Here is a 21638-nt window from a genome sequence, read left to right on the forward strand (position 1 = left end):
GAAAGTTCAGTACTCTCTCCCACATGGCAGCTGTCTCTCATCCTGCCAGTACACTGCACACCTAATCTGAGCCGTCTTTTGTCTCCACTGTCCTATTACCATCTCGTCTGGTTTTGAATACCTCTTTTGTTCTATCGCAGCCCTGCCTTCGATCTATTTTATTTCCTTTCCAGTTTTGAAAAAGGGTTAGACCCGAAACGTCAACTCTAATTTCTCTCCACGGATGTTGCCTGGTCTGCTGAGTTTTTCCAGCATTTTCTGTTATTTCAGATCTCCAGCATCTGCAGTATTTTGCTATCGTACTAGAAATAGACTAGTTAGGTGAGTATCTAGAATGTCAGTCATTTTAGAGATGAAGAATCATTTCTGTTTATGTAAATAATTTAATGAGTATTAATTGTCAAATCCATCTAATTGTTAGCTAGCTGCAAGGAGACTGAGCAATTTGATTGTGATTGTTTGCTGTACTTGAGGCTCCTGGAAGGCATAGCTTTATCCTGAATGGGGGTGGATGACTGGAAGGAAACAGGCTTCTATGAAACTAGCCTGATTTGTTTTGATCCTTGCTATGAGTGGCCACGCTATTCAATTGTGAAAGATACCTTTTTGATATTCCTTTGTCTCGGTTTAAAATTCAAAAAGTGGGTACAGCTGGTGCCCACATCTAGGCTCCCTGTTTTGTCAGTCTTTTGATAAGTGAGATCTAGTGGGAAAAACTATCTGATTTCACGTATAAACGATATGGAAGTGACCCTTTGGGCATGAGCAAAGGCATCAAGAAAGCTTCTGGATTATATCTCCATTTATTGGCCCTCTCTCACAACCTCCTGAGAAAGGCAAAGAAACAGAAACCTGTAGCCAATTCCAAAGTCCTCTGTCAGATTTCATAAAGTCCCATTACTTTTTTCCTTAGCAGAGTCTCAAATGACATCCTCTTTTGTGGAAATGTCTATATAGTTTACATTCCTTTTTGGAATTTGAATTATAATTCAACGTTAATTCTAAAACACTGATTTTGCTTTTATAACCATTTATAACCAACATGTAAACACTTCAATAGTACTGTTTCTGTAAAAGTTAATCAAGGAAAACTACCAAACTTTTCAGAAAACAAATAGAATTGGTTACAATAGAATACAGGAAATAAACCAGTTGTTTGAATTCAAATACGTAAAAAGTTAAGCGACAAATGTCATCCAATGAATTTGAACATTTGGCTAAGTTTCAGGTTTAATTTGTGATTATGCTCTACCCGTAGTGCCTACATAAGACAATGGTATAAAACACTACTACCCAACCAATAAGTACTTTATAACACTCTTATTACCAATAGAAAGTTTTGGTTAGAAAGTTTGCAGCTGCATTTAGCCAAGTTCCATTGGTGTCTCCCTTTGCACTAGTTCGTGAAACAGCGTTGTGATGCTCTTTTTCTGGGGTTTCGTCTTCAGGAAGATAATCAGGTAAATTCAAATGTTCTTCTACTTTTGCAGTACCAATGTTAAGCGGAATCACAACCTGTAAAACAAAGTATACAGTTAAATATTTAACATTAAAACTGATTATTCAATCTTTACCTGTGATAGAGTACTACGGCTAAATGATCAGTGATGCAATTTTCATTCTACACCATGCCGACTTCCCCATCTTACATGGTCTTCCATAGTCAGTTAATTTTAAATAAGGTTAATAACAAAACTAGTGTAGAAGTTCAGGTTTAGTGCTGATGCTTCCCCTTCTGTGGTAACTAGCACCTTCCCATGCACATGCAGCACTGTCAGTGATACCCAATTTCGGGATACAAATAATCTTAACAAGTAACCAAGAAAATGTTTTCTTAAATACATACTCATCACCTTACCTCTTCTCCACACTCATTTTTCACAACTTGATGAGCTTGTAGTATTTTTGTAGCTGCTATAGCTGAAGCGAGGGACTGAGATTAAATAAAAAATTTAGAAATTAAGCTTAGATATGAAAAAGCATCATTTCAGCTTATTTGGGAGTTTCACATTAATGATTTGTCTGAAATGTAACAAGCTGTTCACAAGGACTTTTAATCTAAAATTATTTTTCATGACAAACAGGATACCATTATCACAAACCTGTTGTGTTAATTCATGGGTATTAGTCTTCATAATGAGACTGCAATATATTATATTGGTGTTCAAACATTGTCTTGTTTATACCGAGAGCCTTATTCATTTGGAATGTCAGCAGAGGCACCAACTCCTGCTTAGACTGCTCCATTTATACCATTGCAGTGCAAAGCACACTGTCCTCAAACAGTTGTAAAATGACTTAAATAGTTTGATTCCTCTGAGCATTGATCTGAAAGTGATAGCTAAAGAAACACAGCATCCGTCAACATAAGCTGATTTTTTTTTAAGGTTCCATTTACCATGAAGCCTGGTCAAGTATCCTAATATACTATTCCTTCATTCTATGTTCCAAAAATAGCTCTTCTTTCCTACTGGCTTCTATCCAGACCCAGCTCCTGCTCCCTTGACCCTATTCCCACCAAACTGCTGACCACCTAACTTCCTTTCCTAGCTGTCTTTCTTTCCCTCTCTGTACCTGATTTGGCAGTGAATTCACCCACTCTAATTTACACTTCCTTCTTGTGCTGTTAATTTCACAATCCTTCCATCTGATTGGTTCAGAAGATACACAGTTGCTTGTCATGTTTACTCAGGTGCCAGACACCTGGTTTCCCTTGCTGGGTCGTTACCAGCTCGCTCTTTCAGCAACTTGTCAAGCAAAAAATTTAAAAACCTAAACATGCAAGGGCAAGTCTAACTAATGGCAGATGCCATCAGTTGACATGCTACAGCAAAATGTGTCCAGTGTCTTCGGTCTCTGCCACAAACTCCATCCCTCTCCCTGGCCACTATGAGGCTGCACCAGACATACAACCATGGTGTCCTATTTGACCCTGAGCCGAGCTTCCAACCACATATCCTCTCTATCACCGTGAGTGCCTACCTCCACCCCGCCTCAACTCAAATCCAAAACTCTGCTGCCCGTGTCCCAACTTGCACCAAGTCCCATTCACACATCACCTGTGCTCAATGAACTACATTGGCTCCCCATCCGGCAACACCTCAATTATAAAATTCTCATCCTTGTTTTCAAATCCTTCCATGACCTTGTCCCTCTTTATTTCGAACCTCCTCTAGCCCTACAATCCACTGAGATCTCTGCACAGCCCCAATTCTCTTCGCTCCACCTTTGGTGGCCGTGCCTTCAGCTGCCCAGGCCCTAAGCTGTGGAGTTCCTTCCCTAAACCTCTCTGTCTCTACTTCCCTCTCCTCCTTGAAGACGCTCCTTAATACCTACCTCTTCGACCAAGCTTTTGGTCATCTGTCCTAATATCTCATGTGGTTCATAAGAACATAAGAAATAGGAGCAGGAGTAGGCCAATCGGCCCCTCGAGCCTGCTCCGCCATTCAATAAGATCATGGCTGATCTGATCCTAACCGCCAATCCACTATCTCAGAACCATCTCCTGCATCTAACAGAATTAGACACACGAAATAGGAGCAGGATCAGGCTACACGGCCCCTGGGCCCGCTCCGCTACCCACAGGGCCATGACCGATCCAAACCTAGACTCATGTCCAAATTCCTGCCCGCTCCCCGTAACCCTTAATTCCCTTTACTTCTAGGAAACTGTCTATTTCTGTTTTAATTTATGTAATGATGTAGCTTCTACAGTTTTTTGGGGCAGCATATTCCATGGACCTACCACCCTCTGAGTGAAGTAGTTCCTCCTCATCTCAGTTTTGAAAGAGCAGCCCCTTATTCTAAGACTATGCCCCCTAGTTCTAGTTTCACCCATCATCGGGAACATCTTCCCCGCATCCACCCGATCCAACCCCTTCACAATCTTATATGTTTCAATAAGATCGCCTCTCATTCTTCTGAACTCCAATGAGTAGAGTCCCAATCTACTCAACCTCTCCTCATATGTCCATCCCCTCATCCCCGGGATTAACCGAGTGAACCTTCTTTGTACTGACTCGAGAGCAAGTATGTCCTTTCTTAAGTATGGACACCAAAACTGTACGCAGTATTCCAGGTGCGGTCTCACCAATACCTTGTACAACTGAAGCAATACCTCCCTATTTTTATATTCCATCCCCCTAGCAATGAAAGCCAACATTCCATTGGCCTTCTTAATCACTTGCTGCACCTGCACACTAACCTTTTGAGTTTCGTGCACCAGGACCCCCAGATCCCTTTGTACTTCAGTACTTTCCAGTTTCTTGCCATTAAGATAACTTGCTCTACGATTTTTCCTGCCAAAGTGCATAACCTCACACTTTCCAGTATTGTATTCCATCTGCCAAATCTCTGCCCACTTACTTAGCCTGTCTATGTCCCCTTGAAGGTTTTTTATGTCCTCCTCACTCACTACTTTCCCCCCCATCTTAGTATCATCTGCAAACTTTGATATGTTACACTCGGTCCCCTCCTCCAAATCGTTAATATAGATTGTAAAGAGTTGGGGACCCAGCACTGACCCCTGCGGAACACCACTAGTTACTGATTGCCAGTCTGAGAATGAACCATTTATCCCAACTCTCTGCCTTCTGTTAGATAGCCAATCCTCTATCCATGCCAGAATATTACCCCCAATCCCGTGATTTTTTATCTTAAGCAATAATCTTTTGTGTGGCACCTTGTCAAATGCCTTTTGGAAGTCTAAATAACACTACGTCCACTGGTTCCCCTTTATCCACCCTATATGTTACTTCCTCAAAGAACTCCAGCAAATTTGTCAAACATGACTTCCCCTTCATAAAACCATGCTGACTTTGTCCTATTAAATTATGATTATCCAAATGTCCTGTTACTGTCTCCTTAATAATGGACTCCAAAATTTTACCTACCACAGATGTTAGGCTAACCGGTCTATAGTTTCCAGCCTTCTGTCTACTGCCCTTTTTAAATAAGGGTGTTACATTAGCAGTTTTCCAGTCTGCCAGGACCATTGCCGAGTCCAGGGAGTTTTGGAAAATTATTACCAATGCATCCACAATCCCTACCGCCACTTCCCTCAAGACCCTAGGATGTAAGCCATCAGGTCCAGGTGATTTATCCGCCTTGAGTCCCATTATTTTACCGAGTACCACTTCCTTAGTGATTTTGATCGTGTTTAGCTCCTCCCCCCCCCCCTTTAGCCCCCTGTTTGTCCAGTGTTGGGATATTCTTAGTGTCTTCTACTGTAAAGACTGATGTAAAATATTCATTCAGTGTTTTTGCCATCTCCATATTTCCCACCATTAATTTCCCGGTCTCATCCTTTAAGGGACCAGCCTTTACTTTAGCCACCCTTTTTCTTTTTATATAACTATAAAAACTCTTACTATCTGTTTTTATATTTTTTGCTAATTTACTTTCATAATCTATCTTCCCTTTCTTAATCAATCTTTTTGTTATTTTTTGCTGTCTTTTAAAGTTTTCCCAATCCTCTATCCTCCCACTAGATTTGGCTACCTTATATGCCCTTGTTTTTAGTCGAATACTATCCTTAATTTCTTTACTTAGCCACGGATGGCTGTCTTTTCTTTTACACCCTTTTCTTCTCAGTGGAATATATATTTTTTGGAAGTTGTAAAATAACTCCTTAAATGTACACCACTGATCATGTATCGTCTTACCCTTTAATCTATTTTCCCAATCCACTCTACTCAATTCCGCTCTCATCCCTTCATAGTCTCCTTTATTCAAGCTTAGCACGCTTGTTTGAGATCCAACCTTCTCACCCTCTAATTGAATATGGAATTCAACCATGTTATGGTCACTCATTCCAAGGGGATCCTTTACTAGGACATTTTTAATTAATCCTGTCTCGTTACACAGGACCAGATCTAAGGTTGCCTGCCCCCTGGTCGGTTCAGTTACATACTGCTCAAGAAACCCATCCCTAATACACTCAATGAACTCATCCTCAAGGCAGCCCTGCCCAATTTGATTTGTCCAATTAATATGATAGTTAAAATCCCCCATAATTATAGATGTTCCCTTATTACAAGCCTCAACTATTTCCTGATTGATACTCCGTCCAACAGAGTTGCCACAGTTCGGAGGCCTATAGACTACGCCCACTAGTGTTTTTTTCCCCTTATTATTCCTTACCTCCACCCAAACTGTTTCATTGTCCTGATCTTTTGACCCAATATCATTTCTCTGTATTACAGTGATTCCTTCCTTTATTAACATAGCCACCCCACCTCCCCTTCCTTCCTGCCTGTCCTTCCTGATCGTTAAATAACCTGGTATGTTTAATTCCCAGGCATTGTCACCCTGCAGCCATGTTCATGTAATGGCCACAAGATCATACCCATATGTAGTTATTTGTGCCATTAACTCATCTATTTTGTTACGAATGCTACGTGCATTCAGATAGAGAACTTTCAAAGATGTTTTGTGACACTTATTTCCTGCTTTTGCCCTTTTTATTACTTTACCTTTCACTCCATACCTTCTGCCCCTTCCTGACATGCTCTGGTTTTTAATTTCCCCACTGCTACCTAAGTCTATGACCTTCTCTGTTGTCATTTGTATTATTTGCTCTCTAGGAACCTCCCCCCCACTAGTTAGTTTAAAGCCCTCTCTACAGCCCTAGTTATATGATCCGCCAGGACTCTAGTCCCAGCACTGGCCAAGTGAAGCCCGTCCCAACGGAACAGCTCCCTCCTGCCCCAGTACTGGTGCCAGTGTCCCAGGAAGCAAAACCCATTTCTCCCACACCAGTCTTTGAGCCACACATTTAACTCTCTAATTTTAGTTGTCCTAGCCAAATTCGCTCGTGGCTCAGGTAATAACCCCTTGTGGTTCTGCTTTTTAATTTGGCCCCTAGCTGCTCAAACTCCCTCAGCAGAACCTCCTTCCTTGTCCTATCTATGTCGTTGGTACCAACATGGACCACGACAACTGGATCCTCCCCCTCCCACTCCAAGTTTCTCTCCAGTCCAGAGGAGATGTCCTTAACCCTGGCACCGGGCAGGCAACACAGCCTTCGGGACTCTCGCTCTCGGCTGCAGAGAACTCTATCTATCCCCCTAACGCTACTATCCCCTACCACTACAACATTTCTTTTAACTCCCCCCACTTGAATGGCCCCCCGCTCCACGGTGCTGTGGCCAGGTTGCTCATCCTCCCCACAGTCCCTGTTCCCATCCTCACAGGGAGTAAGAGCCTCGAACCTGTTGGACAAGTGCAAGGGCTGCGGCTCCTCCAACACTACCTCCTGGATCCCCGTACCTGCCTCACTTCTAGTCACACCATCCTGACCCTGGCCACGGACTACATCTGAATTAATTAATCTAATTGGTGTGACTACCTCCTGATACACAGAGTCCAGGTAACTCTCCCCCTCCCTGATGTGTCTCAGTGGTTGAAGCTCGGACTCCAGCTCTTCAACACGGAGCCGGAATTCCTCGAGCAGCCAACACTTACTGCAAATGTGGTCACCGTGAGCATCAATGGTGTCCACCAGCTCCCACATATTGCAGCAGCAACACATCGCCTGATCTCCCATTCTATGTAATTAATTAAATTTATTAATATTATTCTTAAATACCCTCTGCCTCGATTCTAGATGGTGAATATCACACCTTAGAAACTATAAACCAAGTTCGGTGTCAAATTTTGTTTGAGGTTCTCTCTGATCAAAGTATATGTAGATACTGTTGCTTTGCATATGCACTGGTCATTAATACAGATATTAGCATCAGTAATAATAAACATGCTCAATCACATTCAAATCCAGGATCACATAGAAGGTTCTTGAAAAGTGCTCACCTCAGTTTTAAGATCAGAATAGATTCTGATAATACAACGCTGAAGAGCCATTTGAAATGTAAAGCTAATGACACCTTTAACTTTTAATAAAGCTTCTTCACAGATACTTCGGTCATCCTACAAAATAGTAGAAACAATGGTTACAATCCACACAATAATTTCCCCACCAAAAAATAAAATTAGGTGTAAGGTGCAATTAATTATTAACTAGTAGTATCTCTTGTGGGAATCCCAGCCCCTGACTTTAATAATTAATTATTCAGGTGCAGAAACTGACACCACTTTCCACTTCTACTCAGTCAACAGACATCTATTTATGTAAATTATTTAAAATCTGCAGTTTGGAAAGAAACTGAAGCCAGGATACTGTTCCTCGGTTACTGGTGATTAGTGTTAAGAATGCCATTAGGCTGGCTATTTTCTCCATTTGTTTCAGTGATTCTACATCTTGTAAGTGCTTCTCTCATAGGGAGACTACTCCTAGAATGCATCTTTACCACTGAATAATTTACCAAGAACATGGCCAGTGCTGTTGTGGAGGGTTTAAACAAATTTGGCAGAGGGATGGGTACCAGGTGTAGCATTAAAAAGGAGAAACAAGGTGCACAAAGTAGTGGGAGAGACAGATAGCACTAGAGTAAGAGATAGTACAGTATTGTAATGAAATCTGTTTGTCTTGCCTGTATTCGTTGTGCACTCATGTATATTACCCTCCCCCACACGGTGTATAGTTTCACTTCCTCTTTCCTGACTAACCTGGAAGGTTCCAGGTCTTGGCTCCGCCCCTGACTTCTCTTACTTAAAGATCCCAGGATCTGTATGACTCATTCCTGTGAGCCAGTCGGTGTGTTGAGATGTTAGCTCTGATGTGTGATTAAAAGCCAACTTGTTAAAGTCTATAACTTCTAGTTTTGTGGTTATTGAAGGCACATCAATTTTAATCACTAAAGAACACTAGGATGGATCGACTCCTAAAACCAGAGTGTCTGGACTTGGATCCACATTCTGCTGAAGTATCAAATCAATTTGGACACTGGCTCAAATGCTTCGAACTCTTCGCGAGGGCCTCATCCGCTAGCGAGGTAGATAAACTGAGTCTACTGACTACTCGCGTTAGTCATCGGATTTATTCGCTCATCCGGGACGCCACCTCTTACACAGAGGCCATCACTATCCTGAAGGCCCAATACCAGAGGCCAGTAAACGAAGTGTACGCCAGACATCTGCTGGCTACACGCAGGCAGCGACCTGAGGAATCAATGGACGATTTCTTACAGGGCCTAAAGGACTTGGTCCGGGACTGTAACTGCAAGGCCGTGACGGCCAACGTGTACTCTGATGAACTGGTCCGCGATTCCTTCATCACGGGCCTCAAATCGAATTATATCCGGCAGAGACTGCTGGAGAAGGAGATCCTGGACTTAAAAAAGGCAGTGGCAACTGCGCGATCGCTGGACATGGCCCAGAAAAACTCTGACTCTTATTCTTCCGGCCATGCGGCCTTCACCGCCTCGTGCACGCCGCCATCTTGGAATCAGCCATCTTCCCCATCCAGGTCTCAGACCAGCTCTACACCACCGGAGTCCCCACACACAAGTTCACCCAGGAGTCCTACTACAGCGGCAATGTCTCGAGGCCCGAAATGCTACTTCTGCGGCCAGGCCAAGCACCCCAGACAACGATGCCCAGCGAAGGACGCTACATGCTTCAAATGTAAGAAAAAGGGGCATTTTAGCAAAGTCTGCAGGGGGAATCCGATTTCCAACTCCGTCACCGCCTCGTGCGTGCCGTCATCTTGGGATCCGCCATCTTTTCCCGACTCAACGGCCGCCCAGGGCCCAACAGTGGCTTCGATCACGGTGGATCAATCCAGGCCACACCCGTTGACAAAATCCATGATGGACATACAGGTAAACGGGAATTTAACGAAATGTTTAATTGACTGTGGGAGTACCGAGAGTTTTATCCACCCTAGCCTGGTACGGCGGCACTCATTAACGGTAACCCCTACACGGAGCAGAATTGCTATGGCTGCTAAGCCCCACACTTCGGACATTTTGGGCTACTGTGTGTTAACACTGACTGTAAAAGGCACGGACTACAAGGATTTAAAACTCCTCGTGATGCCAGAACTCTGTGTTAATGTAATCTTGGGCCTGGACTTCCAGTGCCACCACGAAAGTGTCACGCTAGCATATGGCGGGTCCCAGCCGCCACTCACAGTCTGTGGCCTATCAACCTTAAAAATCAGCCCGCCCTCTTTATTCGCTAATCTCGCTCCGAACTGTAGGCCCATAGCGACCAAAAGTAGACGGTACAGTCTGGAAGACAGACACTTTATCAAGGCGGAAGTGGACAGACTCCTGCGGGAAGGCATTATTGAATGCAGTACCAGTCCGTGGCGTGGCCAAGTAGTCATAGTTAAAAATAGCGAAAAGAAACGGATGGTAATTGACTACAGCCAGACTGTTAATATTTATACCCAGCTGGACGCCTACCCTTTACCCCGCATATCAGAAATGGTCAACCAGATTGCGCAATACCGAGTCTTCTCGACTATCGACCTCAAATCCGCGTATCACCAGCTCCCCATTAGAACGGAGGACCGCCCATACACCACCTTTGAGGCGAACGGACGCCTCTACCATTTTCTCAGAGTGCCCTTCGGGGTAACAAATGGGGTCTCGGTCTTCCAACGCGAGATGGACCGCATGGTTGATGAGAATAAACTACAAGCTACCTACCCCTATCTGGACAATGTCACTATCTGCGGGCACAACCAGCAAGACCACGATCTAAATCTTGCGAGATTTTTAAAAACTGCCCTAAAGCTGAATCTAACCTACAACGAAGACAAATGTGTCTTCAACACAACCCGTCTCTGTATCCTCGGCTGTGTGGTGGAAGATGGGGTAATTGGACCGGACCCTGACCGATTACGCCCCCTAAAGGAACTGCCCCTGCCACACAATCCCAAAGCTTTAAAAAGGTGCCTGGGATTTTTTTCGTATTATGCCCAATGGGTGCCCAATTACTCTGATAAGGCCCGACCCCTCATTAAATCGATGTCCTTCCCACTATCAGCTGAAGCTCGGGAGGCTTTCACCAGTATCAAACAGGACATTGAAAGGGCTGCACTGTGTGCAGTGGACGAAAGCATTCCCTTTCAAGTCGAAAGCGATGCGTCAGACTTTGCCTTAGCTGCGACCCTCAATCAGGCTGGGAGACCTGTGGCCTTCTTCTCCCGAACCCTTCAGGGACCTGAAATCAGGCACTCTTCTGTCGAGAAGGAGGCACAGGCTATAGTGGAGGCAGTGCGGCACTGGAGACACTACCTAGCCGGCAAACGTTTCACCCTGCTCACCGACCAGCGGTCGGTGGCTTTCATGTTTAATAACAAAGGGGGAAAATCAAGAATGACAAAATACTCAGGTGGAGGATCGAACTATCCACGTTCGACTATGATATTATGTACAGGCCGGAAGCCCTTAATGAACCCCCAGATGCCCTATCGTGGGGAATGTGTGCCAGCATTCATACGGACAAATTACAGGGTCTCCACAATGACCTCTGTCACCCAGGGGTCACCCGACTATACCATTTTATAAAGTCCCGCAATCTGCCCCGCTCCATCGAGGAGGTCAGGGCAGTGACCAGAGCCTGCCGCATCTGTGCGGAATGCAAGCCTCGTTTCTACAGGCCTGACCGTGCACACCTTATCAAAGCCACACGGCCATTCGAGCGCCTAAGTCTGGACTTCAAGGGACCCCTTCCCTCTGCCGACCGTAATGTATACTTCCTCAATATCATCGATGAATATTCCCGCTTCCCCTTCGCCATTCCCTGCCCAGACATGACCAGTGCCACGGTCATCAAGTGTCTCTGTAATCTATTCTGCATGTTTGGCATGCCGAACTACATACACAGCGATAGGGGGACGTCATTTATGAGTGACGAACTGCGCCAGTTCTTGCTCTCAAAGGGGATAGCCACTAGCAGAACCACCAGCTACAACCCCTGGGGTAATGGGCAAGTGGAAAGGGAGAATGCTACTGTTTGGAAGGCTGTCACGTTAGCCTTAAAGTCAAAAGGCCTTCCGACCTCCCGCTGGCAGGAAGTCCTCCCAGATGTGCTCCACTCCATAAGGTCTCTTATGTACAGCCACTAACGCTACCCCTCACGAAAAGATGTTCGTTTTCCCCCGGAAATCCACCTCGGGCATATCTCTACCCGCGTGGCTGACGTCTCCGGGGACAGTACTATTGCGGAAGCACGTGAGAGGCCATAAAACGGACCCCCTTGTGGAAAAGGTACAGCTCCTCCATGCAAACCCTCAGTACGCCTATATCGAATACTCTGACGGGCGAGAGGACACTGTTTCCATAAAAGACCTCGCTCCCTCGGGGAGCGGAGAGAACGATGAGAGACTACCCGAGGAAGACCTACACCAAAAAGAGACAGGATGCCCAGAGGTATCAATACCCAACTTTAACCTGGAGGGCACTGCAGATAACCTGGAAGACACTGCGGAGGCCCGGACAGCGGAGGAACCAGAATCCACTCCCCTAGAGGCACCCCAACCGGCTTTGCGCCGATCATTGAGAACCGCAAAACCTCCTGACAGACTCACTTATACCAACTTTTAAGAAACATCACCCCGATGGACTAAATCTAAAGAAGGGGTGAATGTAATGAAATCTGTTTGTCTTGCCTGTATTCGTTGTGCACTCATGTATATTACCCTCCCCCACACGGTGTATAGTTTCACTTCCTCTTTCCTGACTAACCTGGAAGGTTCCAGGTCTTGGCTCTTGGCTCCGCCCCTGACTTCTCTTACTTAAAGATCCCAGGATCTGTATGACTCATTCCTGTGAGCCAGTCGGTGTGTTGAGATGTTAGCTCTGATCTTAGTGATTAAAAGCCAACTTGTTAAAGTCTATAACTTCTAGTTTTGTGGTTATTGAAGGCACATCAAGTATTAAGTGGGGTCAGACTAAGAGAATACAAGGTGGTTAAGCTGGTTTACAGTGCACATGTGTAAACACACGAAGCGTGGCGAATAAGGTTGGTGAGCTGCAGGTGCAAATAGCCACATGGGAATATGATGATGTGATAACAGAGACTTGACTCAAAAAAGGGCAGGATTGGGTACTAAATATTCCTGGATATAGGGTGTTCAGGAAAGATAGGGAAAGAAAGAAAGGAGGTGGGGTGGCAGTATTGATTAAGGAGAATATTACAGTGCTGGAGAGAGAGGATGTCCTGGAGGGGTCAAGGATAGAATCTATTTGGTTAGAGTTTAACTATAGAGGTGCCATTACACTACTAGGTGTATTCTGATGGGCAATAAATGCTGGCCTTGCCAGCAATGCCCACATCCAACAAAATGAATTTAAAAAAAAAAACATTCTGTAGGCCACCTACTAGTGGGAAGGATAGAGGAGCAAATTTGCAGGGAAATTACAAAGAGATGCAAGAACTATAGAGTAGTGATCATGAGGGACTTCAATTATCCTAATATAGACTGGAATAGTAATAGTGTAAAGGGCAGAGGGGGAAGAATTTCTGAAGTGTGTTCAGGAGAACTTTCTTGATCAGTACGTTTCCAGCCGAATAAGGAAGGAAGCATTGCTGGATCTGGTTCTAGGGAATGTGGTGGGTCACGTGGATCAAGTGTCAGTAGGGGATCATTTAGGGAACAATGATCATAGTATCATAAGGTTTAGATTAGCTATGGAAAAGGACAGTGAGCAATCTAGAGTAAAAATACTTAATTGGAAGAGGGCCAATTTCAGTGGGTTGAGAATGGACCTGGCCCAGGTAAATTGGAATCAAAGATTGGCAGGCAGAACTGTAACTGAATAATTTCTTTAAAGAGGAGATGGTTCAGGTACAGTCAAAGTACATTCCCACGAGGGGGAAAGGTAGGGCAACCAGAGCTCCCTGGATGACGAAAGAGATAGAAAGATAAAGCAGAAAAAAGGGGTGTTTGACAGATGTCAGGTTGAGAACTAGGCTGAATATAGAAAGTTCAGAGGGGAAATGAAAAAGGAAATAAGAGGGGCAAAGAGAGAGTATGAGAATAGATTGGCAGCCAACAGAAATTGTGGTGGTTCTGGTCATAATCTTCCAATCCTCCTTAGATAAGGGGGTGGTTCAAAAAGGGTATAAGGATAAACCCAGCAAATACAGGCCAGTCAGCTTAACCTCGGTAGTGGGGAAGCTTTTGGAAATGATAATCTGGGACAAAATTAACAGTCACTTGGACAAGTGTAGATTAATTAAGGGAAGTCAGCATGGATTTGTTAAAGGCAAATCATGTTTAACTACGACCACTGCTTTTCTTGATATATATTAATGATTTGGACTTGGGTGTACAGGGCACTATTTCAAAATTTACAGATGACATAAAACTTGGAAGTATAGTGAACAGTGAGGAGGATAGTGATAGACTTCAAGAGGACATAGACAGGCTGGTGGAATGAGCAGACACGTGGTAGATGAAGTTTAACGCAGAAAACTGTGGTGATACATTTTGGTAGGAAGAATGAAAAGAGGCAATGTAAACTAAAGGGTACAATTCTAAAGGGGGTGCATGAACAGAGAGACTTGGGGGTATATGTGCACAAATCGTTGAAGGTGGCAGGGCAGGTTGAGAAAGTGGTTAAAAAAGCACACTGGATCCTGGGCTTTATAAATAGAGGCATAAGAGTACAAAAGCAAGGAATTTATGATAAACCTTTATAAAACACTGGTTCAGCCACAACTGGAGTATTGTGACCAATTCTGGGCACCGCACTTTAGGAAGAATGTGATGGCTTTAGAGAGGGTGCAGAAAAGATTTTCAAGAATGGTTCCAGGGATGAGGGACTTCAGTTACGTGGATAGACTGGAGAAGCTGAGGCAGAGAAGATTGAGAGGAGGTACAATTGAGGTGTTCAAAATCATGAGGGGTGTAGAACTGTTCCCATTGGCGGAAGGGTCAAGAACCAGAGGAAAAACCTTTTTATGCAGCAGTTATGATCTGGAATGCACTGCCTGAAAGGGTGGTGGAAGCAGATTCAATCGTGGCTTTCAAAAGGGAATTAGATAAGTACCTGAAGGAAAACAATTTGCAGGGCTTCAGGGAAAAGGAGTGGGACTGGCTGAAGTGCTCAATAGGCCGAATGGCCTCCTACTGTGCTGTAATGATTCTACGTATCTGCTCACATACAAACAGGTTTTGCACACCATTTAATACTGCCTTCTACTTTAAATCTTTCTAAAATGTTTGTCCAAAAGACCCAATTATTTAATTATAAATATATTAAGGTCAAAAACCACATTTTATATCAAATTTAAAAATCCACAGGTTTGTTAGTAACTTTAAAAAAAAATATATGTTCCCAGGATCTACAGAAAGCTCCTATATTTGGATCAGATCGTATTCAATTCAGCTTCCCTGATGACGCAGTAGTTGAACCACAGTTGATGGTCAGTGACGGCTGCAGCAGGAATGTTCCAATTCTGCTCAGCACCTCTGGTTTAGGGAGGTAGAAAATTGCTCTTGGTCACTATCTAGTGACTTCTGCTGGATGTGCAAGTAAATGGACACTGGGGAACGATCAGGATCAAGCTTGGATGTGATGTTCACTGCAGTCGAATATCCTGTCCACACTTACATCATTGGCGGCTCACATATGAATCATGACTCAGGTGAGATACTAGAGAGTAACTGGCACCTGTGAAACAAATCCCAGTAAGTCAGTATCTTCAGGGATGACGAAAAAATTGGCAGAGAGAAAACAAAAATATTTGAGTGGCATTTGCACATTTTGCCCAAACCCTTTATTTAAATTTCTGTATTGTTGGAAAGATTAATATTTCAGTCAATTCTCACCATGTTATGTAGTCCCTCTATTTGTAATGTGATTGTTTTTGCTTTCTTGTTTGTGCTGTTAATGAAAAACTGTGCCTGCACTTTTTTTGTGCTGCTAGAATGATTTATTCTCACTTCGGCAGCCTGCACAGGCTTCTTCAACAGTTCGTAAATTTCAGTTGTTAAAACGCTGATGTCTTCTGATGTGTGATCCCTGTTGTAAAAATTATATAAGTTAAACATCACATTTTCATATAAATTTTACTAAATAAAAAAAGTAACTTGTTCGAGGCTTTCAGAAATAAAAACCAGCACGAATACAATGCAGGTTAACACTCTCACACTGATCCCAACAGCGTTGCCATGCAGTGGTGCCAGCATAGGCCAGGTGTTTTCTCAGAGGGAAAGATGAAAAATCACAGGCCAGATGCTTTCTTAGGAAGAGGGATTTAAAATCATAGTTTGCTCTCACACATCTCCTTTCAGCTGGTTTTAGAATCGTAATGGAACATATCTGTTCATATTCTCAGTGATAGATGTGTGACATGCAGACCAAAAGGGAAGTAGAGCGAGAGAGAAAAAAAAATCTCTCATGCATACATAAAGCAGCATTGCAAAGACAACAGAGCACACTCAGTTATTTTTTTGAGAGCATCAAGTTCAGAGAACGACACTTCCTGAACAGCCAAACCTTTAGGCACACATACATACAAGAAGTTAGACCGACACCAATGTTCCTGCTAAGTTGTGCGGCCGCACAGCGGTCTGGCGGTCCCGCGCAGGCCGCTCACCGACTTTTCAATGGAAATAACCGCGCATGCACGAAAAATTGAATGGGCCACGCAGCCAGTTAAAGGGCCCGCGCACCAAAAAATTATTACAGGGAAGATTGACCGTCTTATGAACAAAAACTTCTGCATTGCTGTTATTTCAACATCTTGGTGTTTATCCTTATTCCACTCATTCCTCAGCACAATCACTCACCTCTGACCTAGTTAGGAACAAAAAATTTGTACATAAAAGTACAATTTATATACTGGATTTTGCAGTAACTCTGGAACTTTTAACAAGTGATCAAGACCCTGCTACTGTTATAGCACTCTTGTTTTGGAGTCAGAAGATTAGGGGTGGGGGTTCAAGCCCTACTCTGGGCCGTGATCACATAATTTAGGCTGGCACATTAAACTGAGGCCCCATTTATCATCATATGGTGCTTTTTAAAAGAGGAGCAGGGTGTTCTTCTGGCATTCTGTCAACATTCACCCCATAACCAATACCACCAAAACAGATTAACTGGTCATTTATCACACTGCTATTTGGGACCTTGCTGTGCACACATTGACTCTTGTGTTTGCCTACATAACAACAGTAACTAGCAATGTTCCCTGTAAGTCGCGAGGCTGCGCAGTGCTCCAGGGGTCCTGTGCAGCCGACTTGCGGGATTATCAATCGAAAAACCGCACATGCGCGTTATTTTGAATTGGGCTGCGCAGCCTGGAAAAAAAGACAGGGCACATTGGTAACTACACTTCAAAAGGAATTTATTTGATGTGAAGCACTTTGGGTTCGAAGGTTGTGAAAGGTATTATATAAATTCAACTTTTTTCCTTTATACATTTTATTTTACAGCACTAAATTTGAATGTTAAATCTACATTCTCGAACAGTGACTTTACAAGATAAACAGAGTTATGAAAAAGCAACTCTGATTTCAATGATGTTGTCATGCTTTCCCTTAATGGATTTGAGCACATAATCTAGGCTGACAGTTCAGTACCGAGGAAGCTCGGCACTGTTGCAGGCGCCATCTTTCACGGGATGTTAAACGAAGGCCCTGTCTGCCTGCTCAGATGGATGTAAAATATCCAGGCACTATTCGCAGGACAGCAAGGAGTTCTCCTGACGTCCTGGCCAACATTCCTCCCCCAACCAATATTAAAAACAGATTATCTGGTCATTCATTCGCTATTTGTGGGACTTCACTGTACGCAAATTGACTGCACTTCAAAAGTAATCATTGGTTGTAACGGCCTTTGGGATGAATAGGGCTCCATAATAATGCAAGTTCTTTCTTCTTTTTTTATGATAATTCCATGGTGTAAAAGTGCTGGTAAAATGAAAAAGATTGCAATTGCTAGAAATCTGAACTTTCCCAGAAAATACTAGAAATATACTGGAGGTCCATTGAAAATGAGAAAAGATAGGTAAACTTTTCGGATGGACATCCTTCATCAGATTTTGATATGAAAGTATGCTTTTGTGGTGGAGCCATTATTTAATGTTTTGAGCCCAAGGAAACTGTCAAGTAGGGAACATAATAAAGACACTCTCTCCCTCACCCTCCCTTTTCCAAAAGAAGGCCGCTGTGCATGGTAGGGTGGGTTTCTGATATGACAAATAAGGACAACCTTACCAGATAGGTAATTAAAAAAAAATCTTCCATATATTACTGGAGGTTGACCCAGTAGTGACTTAGGAAGAGGAAGGAAGCCTTCTTGACTTTGGGGAAAAAAAAACTGTTCACAGCCATCACTGCTGATCATCCTTGGCAGACAAATACACAGATTGCTCTTCTGGCGAATTTACAATAATGCAAAATCTTAAGATTCTTCCAAGATCCTTTACAAAGGATCTCCTCTGTTGAGATAATTTTCCCTACCTCACAGAGCCATAGGCTACAGACAACGGATAGCTCTTCTACAAAGACTTGGTCTGATTGATGTAGAAAGCTAAAGATTCAGATAATGGAAACAACATCTTCAGTAGAATGAAGCAGTATATAAAATAATAGAATATCCATTTCCCACTAAAGGTGGATTTAGAAACTACCTTAGGCAGGAATCTTAGATGATTGTCTTTTCAGGATGGAAATGAGAGCAGCAAGGTACTGCTAAAATCCAGAGTGGAGAATGCTGATTTCTACATTGCCACATCTGCCCAAATCTTCTGAAGGATCCTGGGAACCAATGGAAACAGAAAAAAGGCATAAACATCTGCTTGCACAAAAGGTACAAGCTTGAACCAGCAGCAACCATCTTCACAGATGCAAATGAAAATGATGGCTAATCAGAGTCAAAGATTTCCCAGATTGTGCCTGGATGAAACTCCTGTAAATAAAGATTGATGCTGGAACAACACCCTACCCTGGAAAGGTTAGAGGGATGCCAAGTGTTCATGGCACTACTGACTGAAACTAGACAGCAAAATGCAACAGATTCGTTGTATTATCTGTCCATAGACACAGTGATCAATCTGAACTAGAGCTTGAAAGTGGAAAATTCCTTGCCCAGAATTTTGGTCAATTTCTGTGCAAATTGACTCTACTTGGGTTCATTGCATCAAGGTTTAAGAATCGTGAATGTAAGCTCTCCAGACATTAAAGAGATATCCAAACCTAACTTCACCGATGAATGGAGTACATATCCACTCAAAGCATTGTGAATCTTTGAAATTCTCTACTCCAGAGGGCTGTGGATGCTCAGTCATTGAGTACATTCAAGACAGAAATCAATTGATTTTTGGATATTAAGGGAATCAAGGGATATGGGGATAGTGCAGGAAGGTGGAATGGAGGTAGAAAAATCAGCCATGATCTTACTGAATGGTGCAGCAGGCTCAAAGGGCCGAATGGCCTACTCCTGCTCCTATTTCTTATGTTATGTAGATATAATTAGACTAACTGAAGGAAAGCTTTCTCCTCAGTCCAGTTCCTTTGATCCCTCAGAGGGACAATCTAGCTGCACCAGCTGTAACAATGGCGCGTGATTTGCAGACGCTTAGTAGCGAATGCTTACCTGAAGAAATCTGTGTCGCCTTCAGACAGAACAAAAATGGTCATCACCATCATACCAAAAATGCAAAGAAGGTTCTGCTGGTATCCAGTTCCCCTCTTGTGGAGCACAGCAAGCAATTCATCAAGGCTACCTGTATTTAAACTGCTTGTTGAGTGAAGATCCACCTTCTCCATGAAGCCAACATCCTTAGTTGAGAGAGCAGGACTCAATACTTGGGAGAGAGATTTTGCTACACCATCTAATACAATGCAGCAGAATCTGCTACAGGGTGCATACAAGGGCCCAGAAAGATTGTGATCGGCATTATTCTACCTGTGTCATAATGGGAAGGAGAAGCAAGGCTGCTTCCAAAAGAAGGAGAAAAGAACCAAAAGGTCAAAGCTGTCGACCTCTGTGAGAATCAAAGTGAAAGCTCTACCCTAGGACTGTCGTCGCTGGGCCTGGCACGTTTAAGCTCGGAGCACCTGAGTTGGATGTTAAATACCCTAGAAATGTCAAGAAGGAAAAACCCAGACTGGCCTGAGAAGCACTTAGTGGCCACTACGATTATGCTTTGTATTGTGTTTAAAGACAGCCCAATCACACTTAAAACCTTTTTCTTCCAACCACAGGGGTATGCAATGGCAATGAGGGGGGAAAAAACATGGCCCAAACCACGAGACAAGCTTTTTCACTGCACAAGGTGGTGGTGGGGGCGTGACAAAGTTTACTTCACCTACATTAAGTCTCTTAAAGTGACATATATTTTCCCCCTCTACATATGAACTGATGGCCAGATTCAATTTAGTGAATACGGCAAGAAATAGAAATCTATAGTTAGTGATAATGGTGCAACATTTAACCATGTTCAGAAGTGTTATTTATAGTAACTCCCAGAATCTTAAATTTTTTTTTATAGCATGGTAAGTGTAGCAGTCATTTTCCAAAATGCACAAAGCTTTACGTCACTGGTAGAAATCACATGTAACATAGTTACCTTTCCTGTAGACTTTCAAGACTGACCATCATTCCCAACTCATTTTTCATTATCTCTCTGTTAGAAGGACATTCTGCTAGATATCGCAGTGCCTGACAACACCAAGATAATACAATGCCATAAAAATGACACAACAAAAAGACTTAATGAAACAAATAGCAATATTATTTGTGGTTATGCGGTAAGGTGGGAGAACTAGGATACTAGTGGGATAAAGTTTTCTTCATTTCTTTGGCCTTAAATGGACAGGACACTAGGAACATAGGAATAGGAGTAGGCCATTTAGACTCTCGAGCCTGTTCTGCCATTCAATGAGATCATGGCTGATCTGCGACCTAACTCCTAACCCGCCTTTGTCCATATCCCTTAATACCATTGGTTAACAAAAATCTATCAATCTCAGATTTAAAATTAACAATTGATCTAGCATCAATTGCCGTTTGCAGAAGAGAGTTCTAAACTACCACCCTTTGTGTGTAGAAGTGTTTCCTAATTTCAGTCCTGAAAGGTCTGGCTCTAATTTTTAGACTATGCCCCCTAATCCTAGAATCCCCAACCAGTGGAAATAGTTTTTCTATGTACCCTATTTGTTCCCCATAATATCGTGAAAACTTTGATCAAATCACCCCTTAACCTCCTAATTTGTGTAAACTCTCCTTGTAATTTACCCCTTGGAGTCCAGGTATCATCCTGGTAAACCTACGCTGCACTCCCTCCAAGGCCAGTATATCCTTCTTAAAGTGTGGTGCCCAGAACTGCTCACAGTACTCCAGGTGTGGTCTAACCAGGGCTTTGTATAACTGCAGCATAACTTCTACCCCCTTGTATTCTAGTCCTCTAGGTATAAAGGCCACCGTTCTATTGGCCTTTTTTCTGTCCCTGTTCATGACATTTTAATGATCCATGTACCTGGACCCCCAAGTCTCTGGACCCTCACTGTTATTAGCTTTTCACCATTTAAAAGTACCCTGCTCTATCCTTTTTAGGTCCAAAGTGGACACTAATATTCTCAAATTTAATTTTGGAGAGGAGGAATTTTAATTCTGTTTGTATTACCATTTTACTCACTATAATAAAACTAAATATAGAGTAAAAAAATGGGAGGTGGAAAGGGGGAAAAGAAGCAATACTGCAGACCAATGTTCCCATTTAGCTGTGCGGTTGCACAGCTGTTTGAAGCTCCCTTGCAGGCTGCCTGCCAGC

The 21638-nt window shown here is 43.2% G+C and overlaps 1 protein-coding gene across 3 annotated transcripts in view; it reads right to left on the reverse strand.

The window, feature by feature from the left end:
- Positions 1–1013: 1013 nt before the first annotated feature.
- armc1l (armadillo repeat containing 1, like) overlaps positions 1014–21638 on the reverse strand; it is a 28369-nt gene continuing 7744 nt past the window's right edge. For 2 of the 3 annotated variants that reach the window (XM_085997542.1, XM_085997541.1), the window contains exons 3-7: positions 20436–20527; positions 15688–15880; positions 7809–7925; positions 1859–1933; positions 1014–1515 (exon numbers count right to left, since the gene is read on the reverse strand). In XM_085997542.1, the coding sequence (XP_085853668.1) occupies positions 1324–1515; positions 1859–1933; positions 7809–7925; positions 15688–15880; positions 20436–20527 (669 nt within the window). In that variant the 3' untranslated portion in view covers positions 1014–1323. The remainder of the gene's footprint in view (positions 1516–1858; positions 1934–7808; positions 7926–15687; positions 15881–20435; positions 20528–21638) is intronic. The other variant, XM_085997543.1, reaches the window with a different exon arrangement.

This window comes from Somniosus microcephalus, chromosome 9, assembly GCF_052327205.1.
Source record: "Somniosus microcephalus isolate GS21.2 chromosome 9, FLI_Smic_1.0, whole genome shotgun sequence".
Taxonomy (NCBI): domain Eukaryota; kingdom Metazoa; phylum Chordata; class Chondrichthyes; order Squaliformes; family Somniosidae; genus Somniosus; species Somniosus microcephalus.